Source organism: Gorilla gorilla, chromosome 7, assembly GCF_029281585.2.
Source record: "Gorilla gorilla gorilla isolate KB3781 chromosome 7, NHGRI_mGorGor1-v2.1_pri, whole genome shotgun sequence".
NCBI lineage: Eukaryota > Metazoa > Chordata > Mammalia > Primates > Hominidae > Gorilla > Gorilla gorilla.
Genome location: NC_073231.2, coordinates 26,530,717 through 26,554,915, shown reverse-complemented (window position 1 = coordinate 26,554,915; position 24,199 = coordinate 26,530,717). Strand labels below are relative to the sequence as shown.

The 24,199-nt window shown below is 42.4% G+C and overlaps 1 protein-coding gene across 5 annotated transcripts in view; it reads right to left on the bottom strand.

Moving 5' to 3' along the window:
- Positions 1–3,956: 3,956 nt before the first annotated feature.
- The window catches only part of PIWIL2 (piwi like RNA-mediated gene silencing 2), a 79,759-nt gene continuing 59,516 nt past the window's right edge, over positions 3,957–24,199 (bottom strand). For 3 of the 5 annotated variants that reach the window (XM_031014138.3, XM_055348905.2, XM_055348904.2), the window contains exons 21-23: positions 8,309–8,562; positions 7,148–7,255; positions 3,957–6,180 (exon numbers count right to left, since the gene is read on the bottom strand). In XM_031014138.3, coding sequence (XP_030869998.2) covers positions 6,024–6,180; positions 7,148–7,255; positions 8,309–8,562 — 519 coding nt within the window. In that variant the 3' untranslated portion in view covers positions 3,957–6,023. The remainder of the gene's footprint in view (positions 6,181–7,147; positions 7,256–8,308; positions 8,563–24,199) is intronic. The other 2 variants (XM_031014139.3, XM_055348906.2) reach the window with 1 other exon arrangement.

Here is a 24,199-nt window from a genome sequence, read left to right as displayed (position 1 = left end):
CCCAAAGTGCTGGGATTACAGGCGTGAGCCACTGCGCCCGGCCAGATATATTTTCTTTATCCCCGGTACGTTTCTTCAGTTAGACGACTCTTTTCCTTTCTTTTTTTTTTTTTGAGATAAGGTCTCATTCTGTCACCCAGGCTGGAGTGCAGTGGTGCGATCACAGCTCACTGCATCCCCAACCTCCTGGCCTCAAGTGATCCTCCCACCTCAGCCTCCTGAATACCTGGGATACATGCATGTGCCACCATGCCTGGCTAATTTTTTATTTCTTTTGTAGAGACAGGGTTTCACCATGTTGCCCATGCTGGTCTAAAACTCCTGAGCTCAAGTGATCCACCCAACTCGGCCTCCCAAAGTGCTGGGATTACAGGTATAAGCCACCACACTGGCACATATCTTTCATTCTGGAAAATTCTCAGTCTTTGCATCTTCCATATTGTGTGCCACCCACTCCTTCTATTTTAACCTGCAGGAACTTCTCTCGGACACATGTTGGACCTGCTCATTCTCTCTGGTCTCTTCTCTTCCGTAGGTCCTATGTATACCTCTTTGTGCTGCAGTCTAATGGACCGCATTGGTTTCCACAAGGCTCTGGAGCTTTCACCAGTCTGGGCCAATCTTTATGTTAATTTGTCAGCTTGTGGCCCTTCAGCATGCTGGTAACAAAAATTCAGGCTACACACATCTATCTGTATGTGGCCCAGGCTTGGGGATTTTTCATGGATGTCTTTTTCGCCCTATCCATTTCCCTGGTCAAACACCACATTTCCCTGCGGCTGCCCCAGCATGATTGGCAGGGGTTCTCTAGTCCCCTTCCAGCTTCCAGCTGTCTTCATGCAGGAGACTCAGCTGTAGCAATCCTGCACTTCGCAGGGGCTCAGGCTGTGTATGTCCTGGCCCTACCTGGAATGAAACCAGAATCCTGGGAGCTGTGCTAGTACCACTCAGCTTCCCTTTCCTTCTTGTAACAAATATTAACCTTCTCCCCTCCCCCACTCCCCTCTCCTTTCTTCCCTGGTAAGTTTGTTATAGCTGATAAATCTACACTGACATATTACCCAGAGTCCATAGTTTACATCAGGGTTCACTCTTAGTGTACATTCCGTGGGATCAGACAGATTCATAATGACATGTATTCACCATTACAGCATCACAGTGAATAGCTCCGCTGCCCTAAAAATCCTTTGTTTCTGCCCATTCATCTCTCGTCTCTCTCTCTCCACAACTGCTGATCCTTTTTTTTCTGAGACGGAGTTTTTCTCTTGTTGCCCAAGCTGGAGTGCAATGGCGTGATCTCAGCTCACTACAACCTCTGCCTCCTGCCTCAGCTTCCCGAGTAGCTGGGATTACAGGTGCCCACCACCACACCCATCTAATTTTTGTACTTTTAATAGAGACGGGGTTTTACCATGTTGGCCAGGCTGGTCTCGAACTCCTGACCTCATGATCCACCCACCTCGGCCTCCCAAAGTGCTGGGACTGCAGGTGTGAGCCACTGCGCCCGACCAAACTGCTGATCCTTTTACTATCTCCACAGTTTTGCCTTTTCCGGAATGTTATACGTTGGAGTCATATATAGCCTTTCCAGATTGCCTTTTTCCAATTTAGTAATATAAAGTTCCTCTGTGTCTTTCCATGACTTGATAGCTCATTTCCTTTTAGTGCTGAATAATATTCCACTGTCCAGGTGCAGTTTGTCCATTCACCTACTGAAGCACATCTTGGATGCTTCCAAGTTTTGGAAACGATGAATACAGCTGCTATGAATGTCCGTGTGCAGGCTTTTGTGTGGACATGAGTTTTCATCCCTTTTGGGTAAACACCAAGGAGTATGACTGCTGCTCCATATCATAAGATTATGTATGTTGTTTTGTAATCCCGTTTACTTTTATTAAGAACTCTCTTCTTAAGTGGCTGTACCAGTTCCTGCGGCTCTGCAACCTCACCAGCATATGGCATGGTTAAGTGTTTTGGATTTTGGCTGTTCTACCAGGTATGGAATGGGTGCCTTGTTTTAATTTGTGGTTCCCTAAGGAGATATAATGTGGAGCATCTTTTCATACGCTTATTTACCATCTGTGCATCTTTGGCGATGTCTGTACAGGTCTATTGCCGATTTTTTAAAAAACTGACTAGTTTCCTTATTAAGTTTAAAGAGTTCTTTGTATATTTTGGATAACAATCCTTGATCAGATGTGTATTCTGCAAATATTTTCTTTCAGTCTGTGGCTTTTCTTCTCAAGCTCTTGATGTTCTTCATTTTTTGAAAAAAAGAAAACTCTAGGCAGGAAAAGTTACTAAGTAACTCAGCTAGCCATAGAGCCAGAAAGAAAAAACAGGGTCTTCTCTAATAATCCCAAACCTCTAGAGAAATTAATTTCAGGCCCAAATTTTTAAGGTTTTAAAATATATAGTCATTTCTAAAATTCCTTTTTCACATAATTCAACAAAATGCTGCCCAAGTAAAAAGGACCCTGTCACACCGTACAGCAGTCCCTCCTTTCCATGGTTTCATTTTCTGAGGTTTCAGTTGCCCTTGGTCAGCCAAAGTCCAAAACTATTAAATGGAAAATTCCAGAAATTCATGTTATAAATTGCAAACTGTTCTTAGTAGTGTGATGAAACTTCACGTTGTCTCACTCCATCCCCCGGGAACATGAATCATGTCTGTCCAGAGTATCCACACCGGTGATGCTACACATTAGTCACTTAATAGACATCCTGAGTTTCAGATTCAAATAACATAGTACCGTATAGGATTCAGTACTATCTGAGGTTTCAGGCAACTGCTGGGGGTATTCAAATGTATTCCCCATGGATAAGAGACTACTGCACAGAAATGAGGTTCTTTCTAGAATGAGTTCAGGAAGCACAGAGTTTCTAAATAAATAGGGAAACTGTAGTATTCTAAAGAAATGCAGTGCTTAAGTGAGCAGCTAGGTGCTTTGGGAAGGTACTTAAAATTTTATTTTTAATTTTTTGGATACATAGTAGTGGTACATATTTATAGTATACATGTGATATTCTGATACAAGCATATGATGTGTAAGAATCAAATCAGGGTAAATGGGCTATCACTTCAAACATTTATCTTTTTTTTTTTTTTTTTTTTTGAGACAGAATCTTGCTCTGTCACCCAGGCTGGAGTGAGTTGGCACAATCTCGGCTCACTGCAACCTCTGCCTCCTGGGTTCAAGCAATCCTCCTGCTTTAGTCTCCTGAGTAGCTGGGACTATAGGCACACACCACCAAGCCTGGCCGATTTTTATATTTTGTAGAGTCGAGGTCTTCCCATGTTGCCCAGCTGGTCTTGAAGTCCTGAGCTCAAATGATCCACCTACCTCAGCCTCCCAAAGTGCTGGGATTATAGGTATGAGCCACGGCACCCGGCTCATTTATCATTTCTTTGTGTTAGGAACATTCCAATTCCACTCCTCTATTTTGAAATGTACAATAAATTTTTGTTAACTATAGTTGCTCTACTGTGCCACTGAACACTAGATCTTATTCCTTCTAATGGGATTTTTGTACCCAGGGAAGGTATTTCAATGGTGACAGACACGCCGTGAGGTATATGTAAAAAAGGGCAAGCGTTAAAATAGTGGAGCGGTGGGGAGGCTGCCCTTGCAAGTGGAGACACTCTGGCTCTCACTTAGGGTAAAAGAAATTGTCTGATGGGAGAAAGAGAGCTAAAAACCACACACAGACACACACAGACACACACACACACACACACAAAATGCCTCATCTGTCTGAGAAGTGAGGTGGCTACTGTTTTTTTCAATAAGTCTTCTTACCCAGCTGATGATGAAATTACCTGGCTACTAACACTGGAGTTGCAACTTACAAGCAGAGTAATGAGTGTTTCTAGGAAGTGCTGCAGCTCTCTGAAGAAAAAGAGTTACATCAATATAATAATAAATAAACAACATTATTTCAAACACAACTACAAATTTATACAAAGTTGTTTTTATTTCCCACCCCATGACCCAATCATTTGGCATTAAAACCGAAAAACGAGGCAAGAAAACCAAGAATAAAAAGTGAAGAAATTTTTGTATTATAATGTATTCAACCATTTGTTCTGATTATCTTAAGAGAAAAAAAGTATTAGGAAATCCAACTTCAACAGAAAAATTCAAAACGCTCCCAAGGAAAATCAGAAAACTGATCTGCTTAGCCAGAGACCAGTGGTTCACAGTGTTTGATTCTGTGGTTTTTAAATTCCAGGTCCTTGTCTCACCCTAATGTCCCACACTCCAAATGAAACCAGAAGTGCACCAACAATACCCATCACTCCTCAACCTCTGCTGGGCACCGCAACAAACCAAAAACATTCTTGGTTTTCTTGTTTTAAGGAAATCTTTTTTCTTTTTTTCTATATGCTAATCTTCTCTATATCATTTTAATTTTAGTGTATGTGCTGCTGAAGTGAGCACATTTTACGGAGTTTTAAGCTAAAGTTTCTTTTCTCACACATTGTCATATAAAAGGGGTATTTCTGCTTTGTCCCCTCCCTGCCATCATACCAAAAAATAAATAAGTACATAAATACAAATTAGAAAAGCTTAAATAAGACCGGTTTCTAAAACCCAGTAAAGCAAGATGAGACAGAACTAGGCCCGAAGGGACTGGGAGAAGATTCTAAAATGGAGAGGGGGGAAAAAAAAACAGAAAAAAACGGGTTTCCAAAAACACTGAAACCCATGGTATGTGATAACTTTCTGAACCATCTGGACTTTGGTAGGAGTGTCACGTTTTCCAAAGCTGACTTCTGGAAATCTTAACCTGGATTCAGAAAAATTCCAGCAAAGTGAGCCAACAGCCAGGAAGAGGTTATTTTGCAAGAGAAAGGGGGTAATTCCATTTACAAACATATATAAATAGAAATAAAGGCCACACACCTGGGAGAAAAGTTCACTAAAAACTCCCACCCCAACTTGAACTTTCCTAGCTGCTAGATTTTTTCTGCCTGTTAAAAAACTAAAAATTACTGAAGATCAGGCACAAAGAGCAAAAGAGCATGTGTATATTTGGGGAAGAAATCGTCATGGTATGCTGGAAAGTTACTGAAAGCCACGGAAAAGGCTTCATCTGCACTCTTTCAAGAGGCCAAGGGAAGCCATTTTCGAATCCAACTCAAGTCACAGTCGTCATCAATTCAATCCCCAGAGAGGATTTAGTCAGCAAGCGCTGACCTATGCCACAAACTGATTTTACTACATGCCTTGTACACCTGCCAGTAATAGCAATATCTACTTGAAAACTTTGCTTCACAGACCTTCCACTGCCTTTCCCAGTTGCCTGAGTAATTCTCTTCAGGCAACTTGCAATGACTTAATTATCATCTCTGGCTCCAGAAATGGGAACCACTTCGTTGGCACAGCTTAGAAGTATAATGGCTGCTTCTGCTGGTTTCTGCAGCTCATGTTGGCTTTTTTTTTTTTTTTTTTTTTGAGACAGAGTCTTGCTTTGTCAACAGGCTGGAGTGCAGTGGCGCGATCTCGGCTCACTGCAACCTCCACCTCCCGGGTTCAAGCGATTCTCCTGCCTTAGCCTCCTGAGTAGCTGGGACTACAGGCGTGCACCACCACACCCGGCTAATTTTTTTGTATTTTAGTAGAGACGGGGTTTCACCATGTTGGCCAGGATGGTTTTGATCTCCTGACCTCACGATCCACCCGCCTCAGCCTCCCAAAGTGCTTGGATTACAGGCGTGAACCACCCCACCCGGTCTGGAGGTCTTAATGGTCCCCCAGAGTCACCCGCTCCACCTGCAGTGGCAGTACCACCGTAACTTGCTCTACACAGGCAACAAGGCCATTTTCAGCTGTTACTCAGAAACTTGCTTCTTGGTGATATTAGGTTTAAAAGACAAGAAAGAAATCTTATTCTACAGGGTTGGAGAAAGGGAAAATTATAACACAAAAGCCCACTTCAGTCTCTGTTGATTCTGCAAGAGTCACAGCTGAGTTTAGAGGCCGCCTTTCTTCTTACCAGCCCATCTCCAAGCTGTGCAGTCACAGGAAGAACAGGTTCTCGCACAGCTGGATGGCTGGTTCATGATGCAAGATGTGTCCCGACAGGAAAGCTAGCTTGTGGGCATACTTGCAAGGAGCTGGAACTCTGATGGTGCCAGGCCAATTCCAGTACATGTGGCACAGTTTGAAAGTCAGCCTGTAGGCCAAGAAGAAAATATAATTCTCATCATCCCCCACCTTCAATTTGTGGCATGCAATACAATACAATAGTCGCGGGGATATGACACAGAGCACACCTTCCTGAAAACTGGGGAGCAGAGGAATACATGATGCAGCTTTTTAGAATCACTATTTTTAAATGGACTTGTTTTTATTCCCACTATTCATAAGTCAGACGACATGGGTAAATCTTCTCAATTGAGGCATTTCCCTGGTTTTTTTTTTTTGTTTGTTTGTTTTTTGTTTGTTTTTTTTTGATGGAGTCTTGCTCTGTTGCCCAGGCTGGAGTGCAATGGCACAATCTCTGCTCACTGCAACCTCCGCCTCCTGGATTCAAGTGATTCTCCCAACTCAGCCTCCCGAGTAGCTGGGATTATAGGCATGCGCCACCACACCCAGCTAATTTTTCTATTTTTAGTAGAGACAGGGTTTTGCCATGTTGGTCAGGCTGGTCTCGAACTCCTGGCCTCAGGTGATCCGCCTGCCTCAGCCTCCCAAAGTGCTGGGATTATAGGCGTGAGCCACCGCACCCAGCCTCCTGTTTTTATACGAAAACAACACAAAGAGAAAATATTTCTTGTTTACAAGAAAAGGCTGGAGAAAGGTAAGTACCCTAGTGGAGTATTTACATAATCTGAACTCAACGGCACTGGGTCTCAAGTCTGGCTGTATGTCATAATCGCCTGGAAGAGATTTAAAAAATACAGATGCCTCAGAATATTTGGGGGGAAGCTTGGCATCAATATTTTTTAAAGCTCTTTAAGTAAAAGTAATTTTAATATAAAACCAGGATTTCTAATCTCTCCTCAAAAAGACACCATAATTGTCAAAGATATGAAGAAAGTCAAGAGGTAAATATATTTGGGGGTGAACAGTGAGCCCATCTTAGCTAGCAGGCCAGAATTATTTAAGAAAGAGAAAGAGTAAGTTACTGATGGGCCCACCTCTGCATATGATCAGGGCTCAGGTTTGCGGTGTTGAGAACACAGACATAATGCGTAGGAATGCCACAGCCCTGCCGTACATGATGGGCAAGAAGATAGAAATCCACCCTAGGAAGGAAAACCATAAATCAGTGATATGGTCGGATTCAGCCAGACAGAGCAGGCAAAGATCCTGGAGATCGTTCTAGCTCCTTCAACTAAAGCTCAGAGAGCTCAAACGACTGGACCAAGGACACAGAGGCCAGACCAGGATTAGAACCCAGGTCTCCTGACTCAAGAGGCTACTGAAGAATGGTGGTAACAGGCTGGGTGCAGTGACTCATGCCTGTAATCCTAGCACTTTGGAAGGCTGAGGCAGGCAGACTGCTTGAGCCCAGGAGTTCGAGACCAGTCTGGGCAACATGGCAAGACCCTGTCTCTACAAAAAATACAAAAATTAGTTGGGCATGGTGGCATACGCCTATTGTTCCAGCTACTCAGGAGGCTGAGGTGGGAGGATCACCTGGGCCTAAGCAGGTTGAGGCTGCAGTGAGCTGAGATCACATCATTGCACTCCACCCTGGACAACAAAGCGAGACCCTGCCTCAAAAAAAAAAAAAAAAAAAAAGGTGGTAGAAACTCCCTTATCTTCCTGTAGAAGTTAAGCATACGCTATCTTAGCAAAACAAGGTATGTTCAACTTTTCACTTAAGAGGTAAAAGCTTTCTTGTTTTTAAATCTTTTTTGTTTCGTTTTGAGACAAGAGTCTCTCTCTGTTGCCCAGGCTGGATTACAGTGGACTTACTGCAACCTCCGCCTCCTAGGTTCAAGCGATTCTCCTGTCTCAGCCTCCTGAGTAGCTGGCATTACAGGCACACACCATCACACCTGGTTAATTTCTGTTATTTTCAGTAGACAGGGTTTCGCCATGTTGGCCAGGCTGGTATTGAACTCCTGACCTCAGGTGATCTACCTGCCTCAGCCTCCCAAAGCGTTGGGATTACAGGCGTGAGCCACCATGCCAGGCCCTTAAATATTTTTTAAACCTTCATTCTTTTAACGGTAGCCTCTCTGAGATTCTAGTCCACAACTCTCCAGGAAACCTCCCCATTCCAATACTCAGGAAAGTGACAACATCTCCAACTTATTCTTCCTCCAATACTACATATTTTGCTCACTTACCACTCACAGCTTGTTATTGTATGATCTACCACAGTTCCAGGAGTGGGAGTTACAAAGTTCTGAGGAGCAGCCAGATATAGATTAGTACTGATTTTCTTCTGAACTACAAATACCACCATCTTGGGTTGATAATTCTCAAAAGCTTCAAAACACTTCTGTAGTTGAGGAATCTCATAGTTGGCAACTGTCTTCAGTTGGCCATCAGACACTCCATCACGGTACACCACAATCTTCTCTGGTAGACAGTGGTTCACCTGAAATGACAGCGAGGATGTGGTGACTCACAGAGCCCTCAGGCTACGGACCACAGTCAGTGAGAGGCCCACTCGCATTGTGTAACCTGGAATCATGGCAAATCCTTTTGCAGTTAGTCCCAAAGCTACTGTGCCTAGAGGGCAGGGAAAAAAAGCTTCTAATCATTTCTAGACTTCCTTGGGGTAGTAAAACACGCCTGGTGCAGCAAAGGTGTTATAAAACATGAAAGCAAAACACGCAAGTTATGAGTCACATGCATACGGCTTATCCACAAACAATGCAAACAAAGTTCAAAGGAATGCTGGGAAAACCGCAGGCTGAATCAATTTTTCTTCTACTTGGATTTAACACTAATAACTGTTGGGGCAAAGAATAAGGTAAAGTGTTAGAGAAATTCTAACATATGACCACATATGCCACAGATCCGCTGCCATCAGATTTTTACCTACTGGAAACATCCCAAGTTGCTGACAAGTGAAACGTCCCTTTACTAAATATTACCCTACAGTCTGGTATGGTGTGAAACATTTTTACTGTAACTAAGTAATTAACAAACAGCTAGCTATGTGAATTGTCTATGGGTCCAAATTAAATTAAATGCTTGCTTGAAGCAATCTGAAGAATAATTTTTCCCCCATTTAGGGAATATAATTGTGTTCCAGTTGTGTTCAACTTCAATAATTCAAGAAGGGCCAAGCACGGTGGCTCACGCCTGTAATCCCAGCATGTTGGGAGGCCAAGGCGGGTGGATCACCTGAGGTCAGGAGTTCAAGACCAGCCTGGCCAACATGCTGAAATCCTGTTTCTACTAAAGATACAAAAATTAGGCAGGCATGGTGGCACATGCCTCTAATCCCAGCTACTTGGGAGGCTGAGGCAGGAGAATCACTTGAACTCAGGGGGTGGAGGTTGCAGCAAGCTGAGATTGTGCCACTACACTCCAGCCTGGGCAACAAAATTCAAGAGGGTAAGTTCACTTCAACTTAAAACGGAAGTTCCCTTTAAAAGTGCTTTAGTTTAATTCAGTTTTGATTCTAGTGGAGTGTGGTTCATTCTAAGTTTGTGTTCATACTTACCCTCAAAAACCTAAATTATGGGCTGGGCGCGGTGGGTCACGCCTGTAATCCCAGCACTCTCAGAGGCCGAGGTGGGTGGATCACCTGAGGTCAGAAGTTCAAGACCACCCTGGCCAACATGGTGAAACCCTCGTCTCTACTAAAAATACAAAAATTAGCCAGGTGTGGTGGTGCATACCTGTAGTCCCAGCTACTCAGGAGGCTGAGGCAGGAGAATTGCTTGAACCTGGGAGGTGGAGGTTGCAGTGAGCCAATATTGCACCACTGCACTCCAGCCTGGGTGACAGAGCGAGACTCCGTCTCAAAACAAAAAACAAAAAACAAAAAAAAACCACCAAAAAAACCTAAATTATGAATTAGGTTTAGATATAAATTATATATATATGTATGCACTGTTCCTTACAGGTTACCCTACATGAAAATGTGATTTCCAAGAATACTTTAAAAAAATAAGCACTTAGAATCCCTTTAAAAAGTTGAGTTTCAATTTGTTTTTTTGTTTTTTTTAAAGAATTGAGGTCTCACTCTGTTGCTCAGGTTAGACTGCAGTGGTGTAATCATAGCCACTGCAGCTTCAAACTCCTAAGCTCAAGAGATCCTCCTGCCTCAGCCTGTCAAGTAGCTGGAACTACAGGTGCTTGTCACTACGCCAGTTAATTAATTTTTTTTGAAACAGAGTCTCGCTCTGTTGCCCAGGCTGAAGTGCAGTGATGCAATCTTGACTTACTGAAATCTCTGCCTCCCAGGCTCATGCAATTCTTGGTCCTCAGCCTCTCAAGTAGCTGGGACTAGCTGGGACTACAGGTGTGCACCACCATGCCTGGCTAATTTTTGTATTCTTAGTAGAGATGGGGTTTTGCCATGTAGGGCAGGCTGGTCTCAAACTCCTGACCTCAGGTCATCCGCCTACCTTGGCCTCCCAAAGTACTGGGATTACAAGCGTTAGCCACTGCGCCCAGACTAATTTTATTTAAAAACATTTTTTAGAGACGGGGTCTCACTATGTTGCCCAGGCTGGTCAAACTCTCAGCCTCAAGTAATCCTCCTCCCTCAGCCTCCCAAAGTGCTGAGGTTACAGGAATGAGCCACCACTTCTGGCCCAGAATTTCAAATATTAATGACCCCTTTTCCTAAGAAGCCTCAAGCACTACATTTACAAGTATGTAATTCATCTTCACAGTCTCAGATTGCACCAGTTTGTGGTACTTTTTATTTATTTTTTTGAGATGGGGTCTCACGCTCTTGCCCAGGCTGGAGTACAGTGGCACCATCTCTGCTCACTGCAACCTCCACCTCCCAGGCTCAAGCCATCCCTCCTGACTCAGCCTCCTGAGTAGCTGGGACTACAAGTTTGTGCCACCATGCCTAGCTAACTTTTGTATTTTTTGTAGAGACGGAGGTTTCACCATGTTGCCTGGGCTAGTCTCAAACTCCTGGACTCAGTGATCTGCCTGTCTTGGCCTCCCAAAGTGCTCGCCTGCCTTGGCCTCCCAAAGTGCTCAGATCACAGGTGTGAGATACCATACCTGGCCTGTAGTACCTTTAAAAAAATTTTTTTTGGCTTTCCAGCATCTACTCCATCTTTTCTCAGTAATAGCACTTGAGTTTCCTTCTGCCCCCAACAAGATATAGTCTGGTGGGACTATTAGTCAACGTGCCCCAACCCAACCCAAGGTTTCCCAACCTGTCAGCACTACTGACATTTGTGGGTGGATAATTCTTCATCCTAGAGGGCTGTCCTGTGCACTGCAGAATCTACATTTAGCATCATCCGTGGCCTCTATTCACTAAATGCCAGGAGCAACCTCTCACCCTTATGACTAAAAACGCCTTTATATATCACCCACTGGGAGGACAACATTGCTCCCAGTTGAGAACCACTTCACTAACCAAAGGATGTGTAGACGACTCGAGCCACACCAACAGACTGCTCCTCCCTTGCTCTCCATCTTGAGTAGATAATGCAAAACAGTGGAGTTTGGCCCTTCAGTGGCAGTGCCTTTTCAGGCCCCTGCTTCTGAAACCCCAGGAGTTAGCCTGAATCATGCCCATTTACCAGCCTGGGGCTCCACCTTCTCACCAATCCTCTGAGCCTCTGTAGGATCTTGCCAATTTCTATTCTGCTCAAGTTACCAGTTCCTGTTAATTCCCAAAGACTCCTAACTAACTCGCTGTGTTAAAAGGCAGGTGACCCAGGACCTCAGATCTGGAAGAAACCCTCATTTGACAGACAAGGAAACAGACAGTACAGTGGATTTGGGGTCAGGAGACCTGGGACTGAGTCTGACTCTGCTGTTCCTTTAGCTGTGACCTTCAAGACTCAATTTCTTCAATAGAAAAGTGAAGAAAAATGATCATCTCACCTTCTTCTCAGGGTTGTTAAAAGGGATAAAGTAAAATTTATATATATATATACACATATATTGTACACAAAAGTTGAGACCGAGCTAGATCAAGGATATACAGATATTCCGAAGCACAAAGAAGGGATTTAATATATCAATGGAGTGAAAAACAGAAGGCCGGGTGCAGTGTGGCTCACGCCCGTAATCCCAGCACTTTGGGAGGCTGAGGCAGGCGGATGACTTGAGGTCAGGAGGTTGAGACCAGCCTGGGCAACATGGTGAAACCCCGTCTCTACTAAAAATACAAAAATAAGCCAGGCATGGTGGCGTGCATTGAACCCGGGGGGCAGAGATTGCAGTGAGCGGAGTTTGTGCCTCTGCACTCCAGCCTGGGTGACAGAGTGAGATTCCATCTCAAAAAAAAGAAAAATAGAAATCAAATTTGACTTTGGTAACTACTGGCATCACCTCCTTCTTTAACATTTGCCAACTAACCACTGAGTTCAAGGCACCACACTCAGCCCTAGGCAGGCCTCCAACAGAACCGAAAGGAATCAAGGAGCTGAAAAATCTAAAAATAATCAACAATGTTAAGCTGTCTAGGTCATCTAGTCTATTTTCTTCATTTTGTAAGTTATAAAACTATGATTGAGGGAGGAGTCAGAATATAGGACAAATCACAAGGCTGAAACATAACTCTTAAATGTGTTTTTCTTTTTTTTGAGACAGTGTCTTGCTCTGTCACTTAACCTCCTGGGCTCAAGCGATCCTCCTGCCTCAGCCTCCTGAGCAGCTGGGACTATAAGCATAGCTGGGACTACAGGGATGTGCCATCAAGCCTGGCTAATTTTTTTATTTATAGTAGAGACGAAGTCTCAATATGTTGCCCAGGTTGGAACTCCTAAATGTATGTTATAAAAACCACTTCAGTACTCAGTAGATACTTGAAACAGTAAGTAATGAATGTTCTCGAAAGCAACACTGTGTTTATTAATTTTAGTATCCCTTAGCACTGCGCAGAGGGGCAAGGGTCAGTTAGGCAAAAAATATCTGCTGAGTGTTTGACATGTTTTTATGTGTGGCTCCATTCATTCACGGAACAAATACTTCACATCCACTAGATATGAGCCACTGCACTTATCTCAGAAAATTAAAACATTAATATTTTTGAGATGGAGTCTCGCTCAGTCACCCAGGCTAGAGTGCAATGGTGTGATCTCGGCTCACTGCAACCTCCGCCTCCCGGGTTCAAGCGATTCTCCTGCCTCGGCCCCCGAGTAGCCGGGATTACAGACACCCACCATCATGCCCGGCCAATTTTTGTATTTTTAGTAGAGATGGGGTTTCGCCATGTTGCCCAGGCTGGTCTCGAACTCCTGACCTCAAGTGATGTGCCTCACTGTCTCAGCCTCCAAAAGTGCTGGGATTACAGGCGTGGGCCACTGCGCTCAGCTAAAACATTATTTTAATACTATCCAGATCCTCATGGAACTCAAATTAAAAAGGGGAGGCAGACGCATAAATGTCCTCAATATATTATAAATAACATAATAAAGATATAAATGCTATGGCAACAGAGGAGTGTAAGAGATTTGCTCCCTGGAGGGAGAAATGTGTCAGGAAAAGGCATGAAGAATCAGTCTGCCAGGAGTGGTGGCTCACACCTGTAATCCCAGCACTTTGGGAGGGCGAGGTGGGCGGATCACCTGAGGTCAGGAGTTTGAGACCAGCCTGGCCAACACAGTGAAACTCCGTCTCTACTAAAAATACAAAAATTAGCCGGGCATGCTGGCAGGCGCCTGTAATCCCAGATACTCAGGAGGCTGAGGTAGGAGAACAGCTTGAACCCGAGAGGCGGAGGCTGCAGTGAGCCAAGGTCATGCCACTGCACTCCAGCCTAGGCAACAGAGCAGGACTCCGTCTCAAAAAAAAAAAAAAAAAAAAAAAAAAAAAAAGGCCAGGCACAGGGGCTCACGCTTGTAATCCCAGCACTTTGGGAGGCTGAGGCGAGCAGATCACAAGGTCAGGAGATTGAGATCGTCCTGGCTAACATGGTGAAGCCCCATCTCTACTAAAAAAATACAAAAATATTAGCTGGGTGTGGTGGCGGGCACCTGTAGTCCCAGCTACTCGGGAGGCTGAGGCAGGAGAATGGCGTGAGCCCGGGAAGGGGAGCTTGCACAGTGAGCCGAGAGCACACCACTGCACTCCAGCCTGGGTGACAGAGTGAGACTCTGTATCAAAAAAAAAAAAAAAAAAAAAATTATGTTTATGTTAATGTGCTGAATTTGCTAATTTTTTTTTTTTTTTTTTTTGAGACAACGTCTTGCTCTGTTGCCCAGGCTGGAGTAAAATGGTGTGATGATGGCTCATGCAGTCTGAACTCCCTGAACTCAAGCAATCCTCTTACCTCAGCCTCCTGAGTAGCTGAGACTACAGGCATATACTACCATACCCAGCTAACTTAAAAATTTTTTTATACATATGAGGTCTCACTATGTTGTCCAGGCTGGTCTTGAACTCCTGGGCTCAAGTGCTCCTCCTACCTCGTCCTCCCAGTGTTGGGATTACAGCCACGAGCGGCTATGCCCAACTAAAAATTTTCCTTAGAGATGGATCTTGCTATGTTGCCCAAGCTGGTCTCAAACACCTGAACTCAGAAGATCCTGCCACCTCAGCCTCCTGAGTAGCTGCGACTACAGGCATGCACCACTATGCCTGGCTTATTGTTATTTCTAAGTAAATTAATAAACATTGAAATTTTTACCTTCTAATATGCTAATTATTGACAGATATGTATCCATATAAATAAAAACTCTTTGGGGCCTTCAATAATATTTAAGAATATAAAGGGGCCCTAATATCAAAAATTTTGAGAACTCCTGAACTAGAGCTACAAATGTAAATACAGATATTAAATAAATCACATGTGAGCTTAAGATTGTCTGGGAGGCTTCAGGTGGTGAACCATGAATTCTGAGAAGCCCTACAACTCAGGACACCTGGAAAAGCTGGGCAAAATATGAAAACATGTAGTTTGTGAAGGCCTTAGATGCATCCCAGCATCAGAGGACGAAGGATGGGGCCCAGGGGAATCAGCCAAGCATGCGAAGGCATTCTTCCCTGGCAGGGCTGCTGATTCCACCATGGGAACTAAAAAGCTGTGAGGTGGAGGAGTGCTTTTTATTTTGAACAGCTTTATTGAAATATAGTTCGAAATACCATAAAACTCATCCTTTTATTTACTTTACTATTATTATTTTTAGAGACAAGGTCTCATTGCGTTGCCCAGGCCTGAGTGCAGTGGTGTGATCATAGCTCACTGCAGCCTTGAACTCCTGGCCTCAAGCAATACTCCCACTTTGGGCTCCCAAAGCTCTGGGATTACAGATGTGAGCCAGCACGCCTGGCCAAACTCACCCACTTAAACTATACAATTCAATGTTTTTTTTTATACTTTCAGAATTTTGAAACCATCACCACTATCTAATTTTAGAACATATTGATCACCCCAAAAGATTTTAATCCCATACCCACTGGCAGTCAGTCCCCCAGTGCCTCCTTCCTTCGACTCCTAGAACCTACTAATGTGCTTTGTCTCCATGGGTTGGACTATACTAGACAAATAAAATCATAAACTTTTTTATGTTTAATTTCACTAAACATAACGTTTTCACAGTTCATCCATGTTGCAGTACGTCTCAGTCCTTCATTCCTTATTGCAGAATAGTATTCCATTATATGCATATGTCACATTTTGTTTGTCCATTCATCAATTTGTGGATATTTGTGGGTTTTTAAAATTATTTCATTTTATTTTTGAGACAGAGTCTTGCTCTGTCACCCAGGCTGGAGTGCAGTGGTGCGATCTCAGCTCACTGCCACCTCTGCCTCCTGGGTTCAAGCAATTCTCCTGCCTCAGCCTCCCTAGTAGCTGGGATTACAGGTGCACACCACCATGCCCAGCTAATTGTTTTTGTATTTTTACTAGAGATGCGGTTTCGCCATGTTGCCCAGGCTGGTCTCAAATCCCTGGTCTCAAGCGATCCGCCTGCCTCAGCCTCCCAAAGTGCTGGGATTATAGGTGTGAGCCACTGCGCCTGGCCCATTTGTATTATTTCAATTTCTGGCCATTATGAATAATGTTGCTATGAACATTTGTGCATAAGTTTTTGTGTGGACTTATGTTTTCAATTTTCTTGGGTACACACCTAGGACTAGAATTCTTGGGTCATGTGGTAAATCTGTTTAACTTTGATTTTTATTTTATTTTACCTATGGAGTCTATGTTGCCCTGGCTGGAGTATTGTGGCTATTCACAGGTGTGATCCTCACACACTATAGCCTTAAACTCCTGGGTTCAAGTGACTCTTCCACCTTATCTTTAAGAGTAGCTGGGACCACAGGCTTGCACCTCTAAGCCCGGCATGCTTAACTTTTTAAGGAACTGCCCAACTGTTTTCCAAAGTAGCTGCATTATTTTATTTTACAATCCCATTAGCAATCTATGAAGTTTCCAATTTCTCCATGTCCTGGACAAGACTTCTATTACTTGTCTTTTAAATTTTATTTTAATCTTTTCTTTAAAAGGGTCTTACTCTGTCACCAAGGCTGGAGTGCAGAGGCACAATCACAGCTCACTGCAGCCTTCACCTCCCAGGCTCAAGTCATCTTCCCACTTCAGCCTCTTGAGTAGCTGGGACCACAGATGTGCACAATCATGACCAGATAATTTATTTTCATTTTTTATTTTTGTAGAGATAGGGGTCTCCCTATGTGGCCCAGGCAGTCTCAAACTCCTGGGCTCAAGCAATCCTCCCACCTTGACCTCACAAAGAGCTGGGATTACAGGCATGAGCCATCATACCTGGCCTCTTTTCAATTTTAGATATCTTCGTGCATATGATATGGTACCTCATTGTGTGTCTGTATGTCTTTAAATTAAGAGACTATTTTTTAGAGGAATTTTCAAGTTTATAAAAAAACCTGAGGCAATAGAACAGAGTTCCCATATGCCCTCCTCCCACCTCCTATCCCCACCCATAAACAGTTTCCCCTTTTGTTATCATATTGCATTATGGTACACTTGTTACAACTGATGACCAAATGTTCATACGTTAACTATAGTCCACAGTTTACATATTTGTGTTGTACAATTCTATGGGTTTTCACAAATGCATAATGTTATCTAGTTTCACTGCCCTAAAAATCCTGTGTGCCACCTATTCCTTTCTCCCCCTTCCAAACCCTTGACAGCCACTTTTTACTGTCACCACATTTATGCATTCTCTAGAATGCCATTTATCATACAGCTGGAATCATATAAAGCCTTTTCAGATTACCATCTTTCACTGAGCAATATGTATTTAAGACTCCTCCATGTCTTTTCATGGCTTAATGGCTTATTTCTTTTAACACAATATTCCATTGTCTGGATGCATGACAGTTTATCCACTCACCTACTGAAGGACATCTCTGTTTCCAAGTTCTGGCAGTAATGAATAAAGTTGCCATAAACATTCACGTGCAAGTTTTTGTGTGGGCGTTAAGTTTTCAACTTATTTGGGAAAATATCAAGGAGCGTGATTGTTGGTATGTGTATGTAAGTGCACATTTAGTTTAGTAATTAGCTGCCAAACTGTTTTGCAAAGTGGTTGTACCATTTCCATTCTCACCAGCCATGAGTGAGCGTTCCTATGGCTCTACACCCTCACCAGCATTTGGCATTATCAGTTTTTGAATTCTGATCATTTATAGGTGTGTAGTGGTATCTGATTGTTTTAATTTGCAGTTCCCTAAGGGCAAGTGATATTGAACACCTGCTTGTATGCTAATTTGCCATCTATCTATCTACCTATTTTTGAGACGGAGTCTCGGTCTGTCACCCAGGCTGAAGTGCAGTGGTACAATCTCAGCTCACTGCAACCTCTGCCTCCTTGGTTCAAGCAGTTCTCCTGCCTCAGCCTCCTGAGTAGCTAGGATTACAGGTGTGTGCCACCATGCCCAGCTAATTTTTTTTTTTTTGAGATGGAGTTTCGCTCTTGTTGCCCAGGCTGGAGTGCAATGGCACAATCTCGGCTCACCACAGCCTCTGCCTCCCAAGTTCAAGTGATTCTCCTGCCTCAGCCTTCCCGAGTAGCTGCGATTACAGGCATGCACCACCAGGATTACAGGATTACAGTCATGTGCCACCACACCCGGCTAATTTTGTATTTTTAGTAGAGACGGGGTTTCTCCATATTGGTCAGGTTGGTCTTGACTCTCTACCTCAGGTGATCAGCCCACCTCGGCCCCTCCCAAAGTGCTGGGATTACAGGTGTGAACCACTGCGCCTGGCCTAAATTTTGTATTTTTAGTAGAGACGGGGTTTCACCACATTGGTCAGGCTGGTCTCAAACTCCTGGCCTCATGATCTGCCCACTTTGGCCTCCCAGAGTGCTGGGATTACAGATGTGAGCCACCACACCTGGCCTTATCTACCTATACTCTTCGGTGAGATGTCTGTTGAGGTATTTTGCTCATTTTCTAATTGGGTTGTTCATTTTCTTACTGTTGAGTTTTAAGAGTTCTTTGTATACTTTATAACAGTCCTTTATCAGATATGTGTTTTGCAAATATTTCCTCCTAATCTTGGCTTGTTGTTTCATTCTCTTATCAGTGTTTCCCAGAAGTTTTTAAATTCGATGAATTTTCGACGAAAAATTTATCAATTTTTCCTTTCATGGGCTTTTCGCATCATATCTAAAAAGTAATCCCCAAACCCAAAGCCACCTAGATTTTCTATGTTATCTTCTATAAGTTTTAGAGTTTTGCATTTTAAACATAGGTCTATAATTTGTTTTAATTTTTGCAAAAGGTGTATGGTCTATGCATAGAGTTTTTTGCATGCAGGTGGCCACTTGTTCCAGCACCATTTTTTGAAAACGTTGTTTTTCCACTGACTTGCCTTTGTTCCTTTATCAAAAATCACTTGACTATATTTGTGTGCGTCTATTTCTGGGCTTTCTATTCTGTTCCATTTATCTATCCGGCTGTCTTTTCATCAATACCACACAATCTTGATTACCGTAGTTTTTACAGTAAGTCTTTGAGCTAGGCAGTATCAGACCTCTGCAGTACTGTGTTGGCTATCCTGTGTCTTTACCTCTTATAAACCTTAAAATCAAGTTTGTTGATATCCACAAAATAACTTGCTGGGATTTTGAGTAAGACTGCTTTGAATCTAGCAATCAAAGTTGGGAAGAATTGATATCCTAACGATATTGAGTCTTCTTATCAATGAACACAGAATCTCTCTCCATTTTTAAGATATTCTTTGATTTTTTTCATCAGTTTTGTAGTTTTCCATGTGTACATCTTGTATGTAATTTGTTAGGCTGAAACCAAAGTACTCCATTTTTTTCTGCTGACACAAATATTTATTGTCTAAAATTTCAAATTCCGATTGTTCATTGCTGGTACACAGGAACAAAACTCACTTTTTTTTTTTTTTTTTTTTTTTTTTACAGCAATAGACTTTTGTATAACTGTGTATCCTACAACCTTGCAATTCTCACTTACTAGTTCTAGCACGGTTTTTTGTTGTTGGTTTCTTGGGATTTTCTACATAGACAATCATGCTATCTGCAAACAAAGATAGTTTTGTTTTCTACTTCCCAATCTGCAAGGCTTTAATTTCCTTTTCTTACTGCATTAGCTAGGACTTCCAGGACGAAGCTGATTAATAGTAGTGATAAAGAGTATCTTTATAGCATCTATCTTAGGGGGAAAGCATCTAGTTTTTCACGAGTATGATGTTAGCTGTAGCTTTTTTGTAGATTTAAAAAATCAAATTGATGAAGTTCCCCTCTTTTCCTAACGTGCTGGGAATCTTTTTTTTTTTTTTGAGATGGAGTTTCGCTGTTGTTGCCCAGGCTGGAGTGCAATGGCACAATCCTGGCTCACCGCAACCTCCGCCTCCCAGGTTTAAGCGATTCTCCTGCCTCAGCCTCCTGAGTAGCTGGGATTACAGGCGCGGGCCACCACGCCCAGCTAATTTTTTTGTATTTTTAGTAGAGATGGGGTTTCACCATGTTGGCCAGGATGGTGTCCATCTCCGGATCTCGTGATCTGCCCACCTCGGCCTCCCAAAGTGCTGGGATTACAGGCATGAGCCACCACACTCGGCCAGTTTTAGTTTTAATTCTTACATTTAGGTCTTTGATCCATTTGGAGTTACTTTTTGTATACTGTGTAAAGAAGAGCTTCAATGTCATTCTTGTGTATGTGGATATCCAGTAGTCCCAGTACCATTTCTTGAAAACATTACTCTTTCCCCCACCGAATGGCAAACTTGCTGAAAATCAGTTAACCGGCCATAGGCCCATGGGTTTATTTTTGGACTCTCATTTTTACTTCACTGATTTGAGTCTATCTCAATGCTACTGACCACACTGTCTTGTTTATCTCTGTAACAAGTTCTGAAATTAGAAACTGTGAGTCTATTTTTTAAAGATGTTCTTGACTATTCTATGTTTTTGCATTTCCATATGAATTTGAACATCTGCTTATCCACTCCTGCAAAAAAAATGTTACTTTTGCAACGGATCTTGTTACATTTGTAGATTCACATTTGGAGAGTTAAACCCAAAGTACTCCATTGTTTTCTGCTAATGCATAAATGTTGTTTTTATTTATTTATTTATTTTTGAGATGGAGTCTCGCCGTCACCCAGGCTGGAGTGCAGTGACGTGATGTTGGCTCACAGCTGGGTTCAAGTGATTCTCCTGTCTCAGCCTCCCTATTAGCTGGGATTACAGGCACGCACCACCACACCCAGCTGTTCTTTTGCATTTTTAGTAGAGATGGGGTTTTGCCATGTTGGCCAGGCTGGTCTCAAACTCTTGACCTCAGGAGATCCGCCCACCTTGGTCTTCCAAAGTGCTAAGATTACAGGCGTGAGCCACCGCACCTGGCCATTAATGTTTTTAATTCCAAATTCCAATTGTTCATTGCTAGCACACAGGAAAGGAACTGACTTTTAAGTGATTGACTTTTGTGTAATAACTGTGTATCCTGCAACCTTGCAATTCTTGCTTACTAGTTCTGGCAGGTTTTTATTGTCGTTGTTGTTGGTTCCCTGGGATTTTCTACATAATCACGCAAACTGCAAGGATAGTTTTCTTTTCTCCTTCCCAATCTTCTCAATATTGCATCTTAACAATATTGTCTTCCAATCCATAAACATGAGATGTCTTTCCTTTTATTTAGATCTTCAATTTCTTTTTTTTTTTGAGATGGAGTCTCGCTCTTGTCACACAGGCTGTAGCAGTGGCATGATCTTGGCTCACTGCAACCTCCATCTCCTGGGTTCAAGCAATTCTCCTTCCTCAGCCTCCCGAGTAGTTGGGATTACAGGCATGAACCACCACACCCTGCTAATTCTTGTACTTTTAGTAGAGACGGGGTTTTGCCATGTTGGCGAGGCTGGTCTCGAACTCCAGCCTCAGGTGATCCACCTGCCTCAGCCTCCCAAAGTGCTAGGATTACAGGCGCGAGTCAGTGAGCCTGGCCTAGATCTTCAATTTCTTTAACAATGCTCTGTCGTTTCCAGTATGTCTAGTATTATTATTATTTATTATTATTATTATTTTTTTGAGACAGAGTTTTGCTCTTATTACCCAGGCTGGAGTGCAATGGCACAATCTCAGCTTACTGCAACCTCCGCCTCCCAGGTACAAGCTATTCTCCTGTCTCATCTCCCAAGTACCTCGGATTACAGGCATGCACCACCACGCCCAGCTATTTTTTTTTTTTTAATTTAGTAGAGACAGGGTTTCACCATGTTAGTCAGGCTGGTCCAAACTCCTGACCTCAGGTGATCCACCCGCCTCAGCCTCCCAAAGTGCTGGGATTACAGGTGTGTGCCACTGTGCCTGGCCTAGTATCTTTTTTGTTAAAAATTTTTCCTACATAGCTTATTTTTATGCAATCATAAATTGTTTTCTGAATTCCATTTTTGGATTGATCATTCTAGTGTACAGAAATACAACTGATTATTATATACTGATCTTGTATCTTCAACCTTGCTGCCCTCATTTATTAGCTCTAATTGTGTGTGTGTGTGTACTCTTCAGGATTTTCTAATGTAAGTTCTTTTCATTGTTCTACTTCTTTTCCAGTCTGGATCCTTCTGCAGTTTTCTTGAGATGGCTTTGTTTGGCTTTGTTATCAGAGTAATACTGACTTCATAGTATAAGCAGGGAAGTATTCCTCCTATTTTGGGGGAAGTTTGTAAAAACAAAGCAAAACAAAACTGGTTTCTTATTTAAATATAAGGTCTAATTCTGAAATTTCAGTATTTTCTGTATTTCCAGGGATGTGTCCATTTAGGGCATCTAATTTGTTGGTATACAGTTGTTCACATTATTCTCTTATAATCCCTGTATTTCTGTTAGGTCAGTGGCAATGTTACCGCTCTCATTCCTGATCTTAGTTATCAGATTCTTCTATTTTTCATAAATGGTCTAAGCTAAAGGTTGTCAACTTTATTTCCTCAAAGAACCAACTTTTGGCTTCATTGATTCTATTGTTTTTCTAGTCTCCATTTCATTTATTTATGCTCCAATGTCTACTAATATTATTTTTAGAGACAGGGTCTCACTATGTTACCCAAGCGGGTCTTGAACTCCTGGGCTCAAGTGATCTCCCACCGCAGCCTCCGGAGTACCTGTAACTACAAGCATGAGCCACTGCACCCAGCTCTCTAATGTCTATTATTTCCTTCCTTCTCCTTGTTTTGGGTTTAGTTTGTTGTTCTTTTCTGGTTCCTTAAGGTGGAAGCTGGTTTGTTTTTAGATTCTTCTTATTTTAAAATACGTTGTTTATAATAAATTTTCCTCTAAGTACTGTTTTACTTACATCCATAAATTTTGATATGTTGTATTTTTCTTTCCAGTCATCTCCCAAGTATTTCCTAATTTCCTTTTAATTTCTTCTTTGAGCCACTGGTTATTTTGGAGCCAGTCTTGTTTAATTTCCATGTATTTGTGAATTTCCCAAATTTCCTTTATTTCAAATTTCATTCTATTGTGGGTTGAGAATGTATTTTGAAAGATTAAAGTCATTTTTAAATGTACTGAGCCTTGTTTTATAGCCTATCATGGAGACGAGTGCCACGTATATTAAGAAGAATGTGTATTTGGTTGCTGGGTGGAGTGTTTTATAGATGTCTGTTAGGTATAGTCAGACTACAGTGTTGTGCAAATCTTCCATTTCCTTGTTGATCTTACATCTAATTATTATATCTAAGACTGAAAATAAAGTTTTGAAGTCTCAAACTATTGCTGAATTGCCTATTTCTCCCTTTAATTATATTAGTTTTTGTTTCCTCTATTTTTGGGTCTCTACTGTTAGGTGCATATATTATAATTGTTATGTCTTTCTCATGGATTGAGTCTTTTGCTATTATAATATGTCACTCCTTGTCTCTACTTACAAGTGTTATCTAAAAGTCTGTTTTGTCTGAGGCCGGGCACAGCGGCTCACGCCTGTAATCCCAACACTTTGGGAGGCAGAGGCAGGTGGATCACTTGAAGCCAGAAGTTCCAGACTAGCCTGGCCAACATGGTGAAACACTGCCTCTACTAAAAATACAACAACAACAACAAAAAATTTAGCTGGGTATGGTAGTGTACACCTGTAATCCCAGCTATTCGGGAGGCTGAGGCAGCAGAATTGCTTGAACCCAGGAGGCAGACGCTGCAGTGAGCCGAGATCATGCCACTGCACTCCAGCCTGAGCAACACAGCAAGACTGCGTCTCAAAAAAAAAAAAAAAAAAGTCTATTTTGTCTGATATTAATATAGCTATTTCATTTCTTTTGGTTACAGTATAGCTATACTAGGCAGAAAGATTGCTTGAGACCAGGAGCTTGAGGCTGCAGTGAGCTATGATCACTCCACTGCACTCTAGCATGAGCAACAGAGACCCTGTCTCAAGAAAAAATAAATAGGACTACAGACATGACCACCACGTCTACCACATTTTTCTTTTAATTTGTACTGTCAACCACTATCTTTTGAGTGTTGAGTTCAGTTACACTTAATGTAATTATTAATAAGGTGAGATTTACATCTACCTTTTTGCTATTTGTTCTTCTATCCCTTATATCTTTGTCATTCTTCTATTTTTCCATTACTCCGTATTTTGTATTAAATAGCTATTTTCCAGTTACT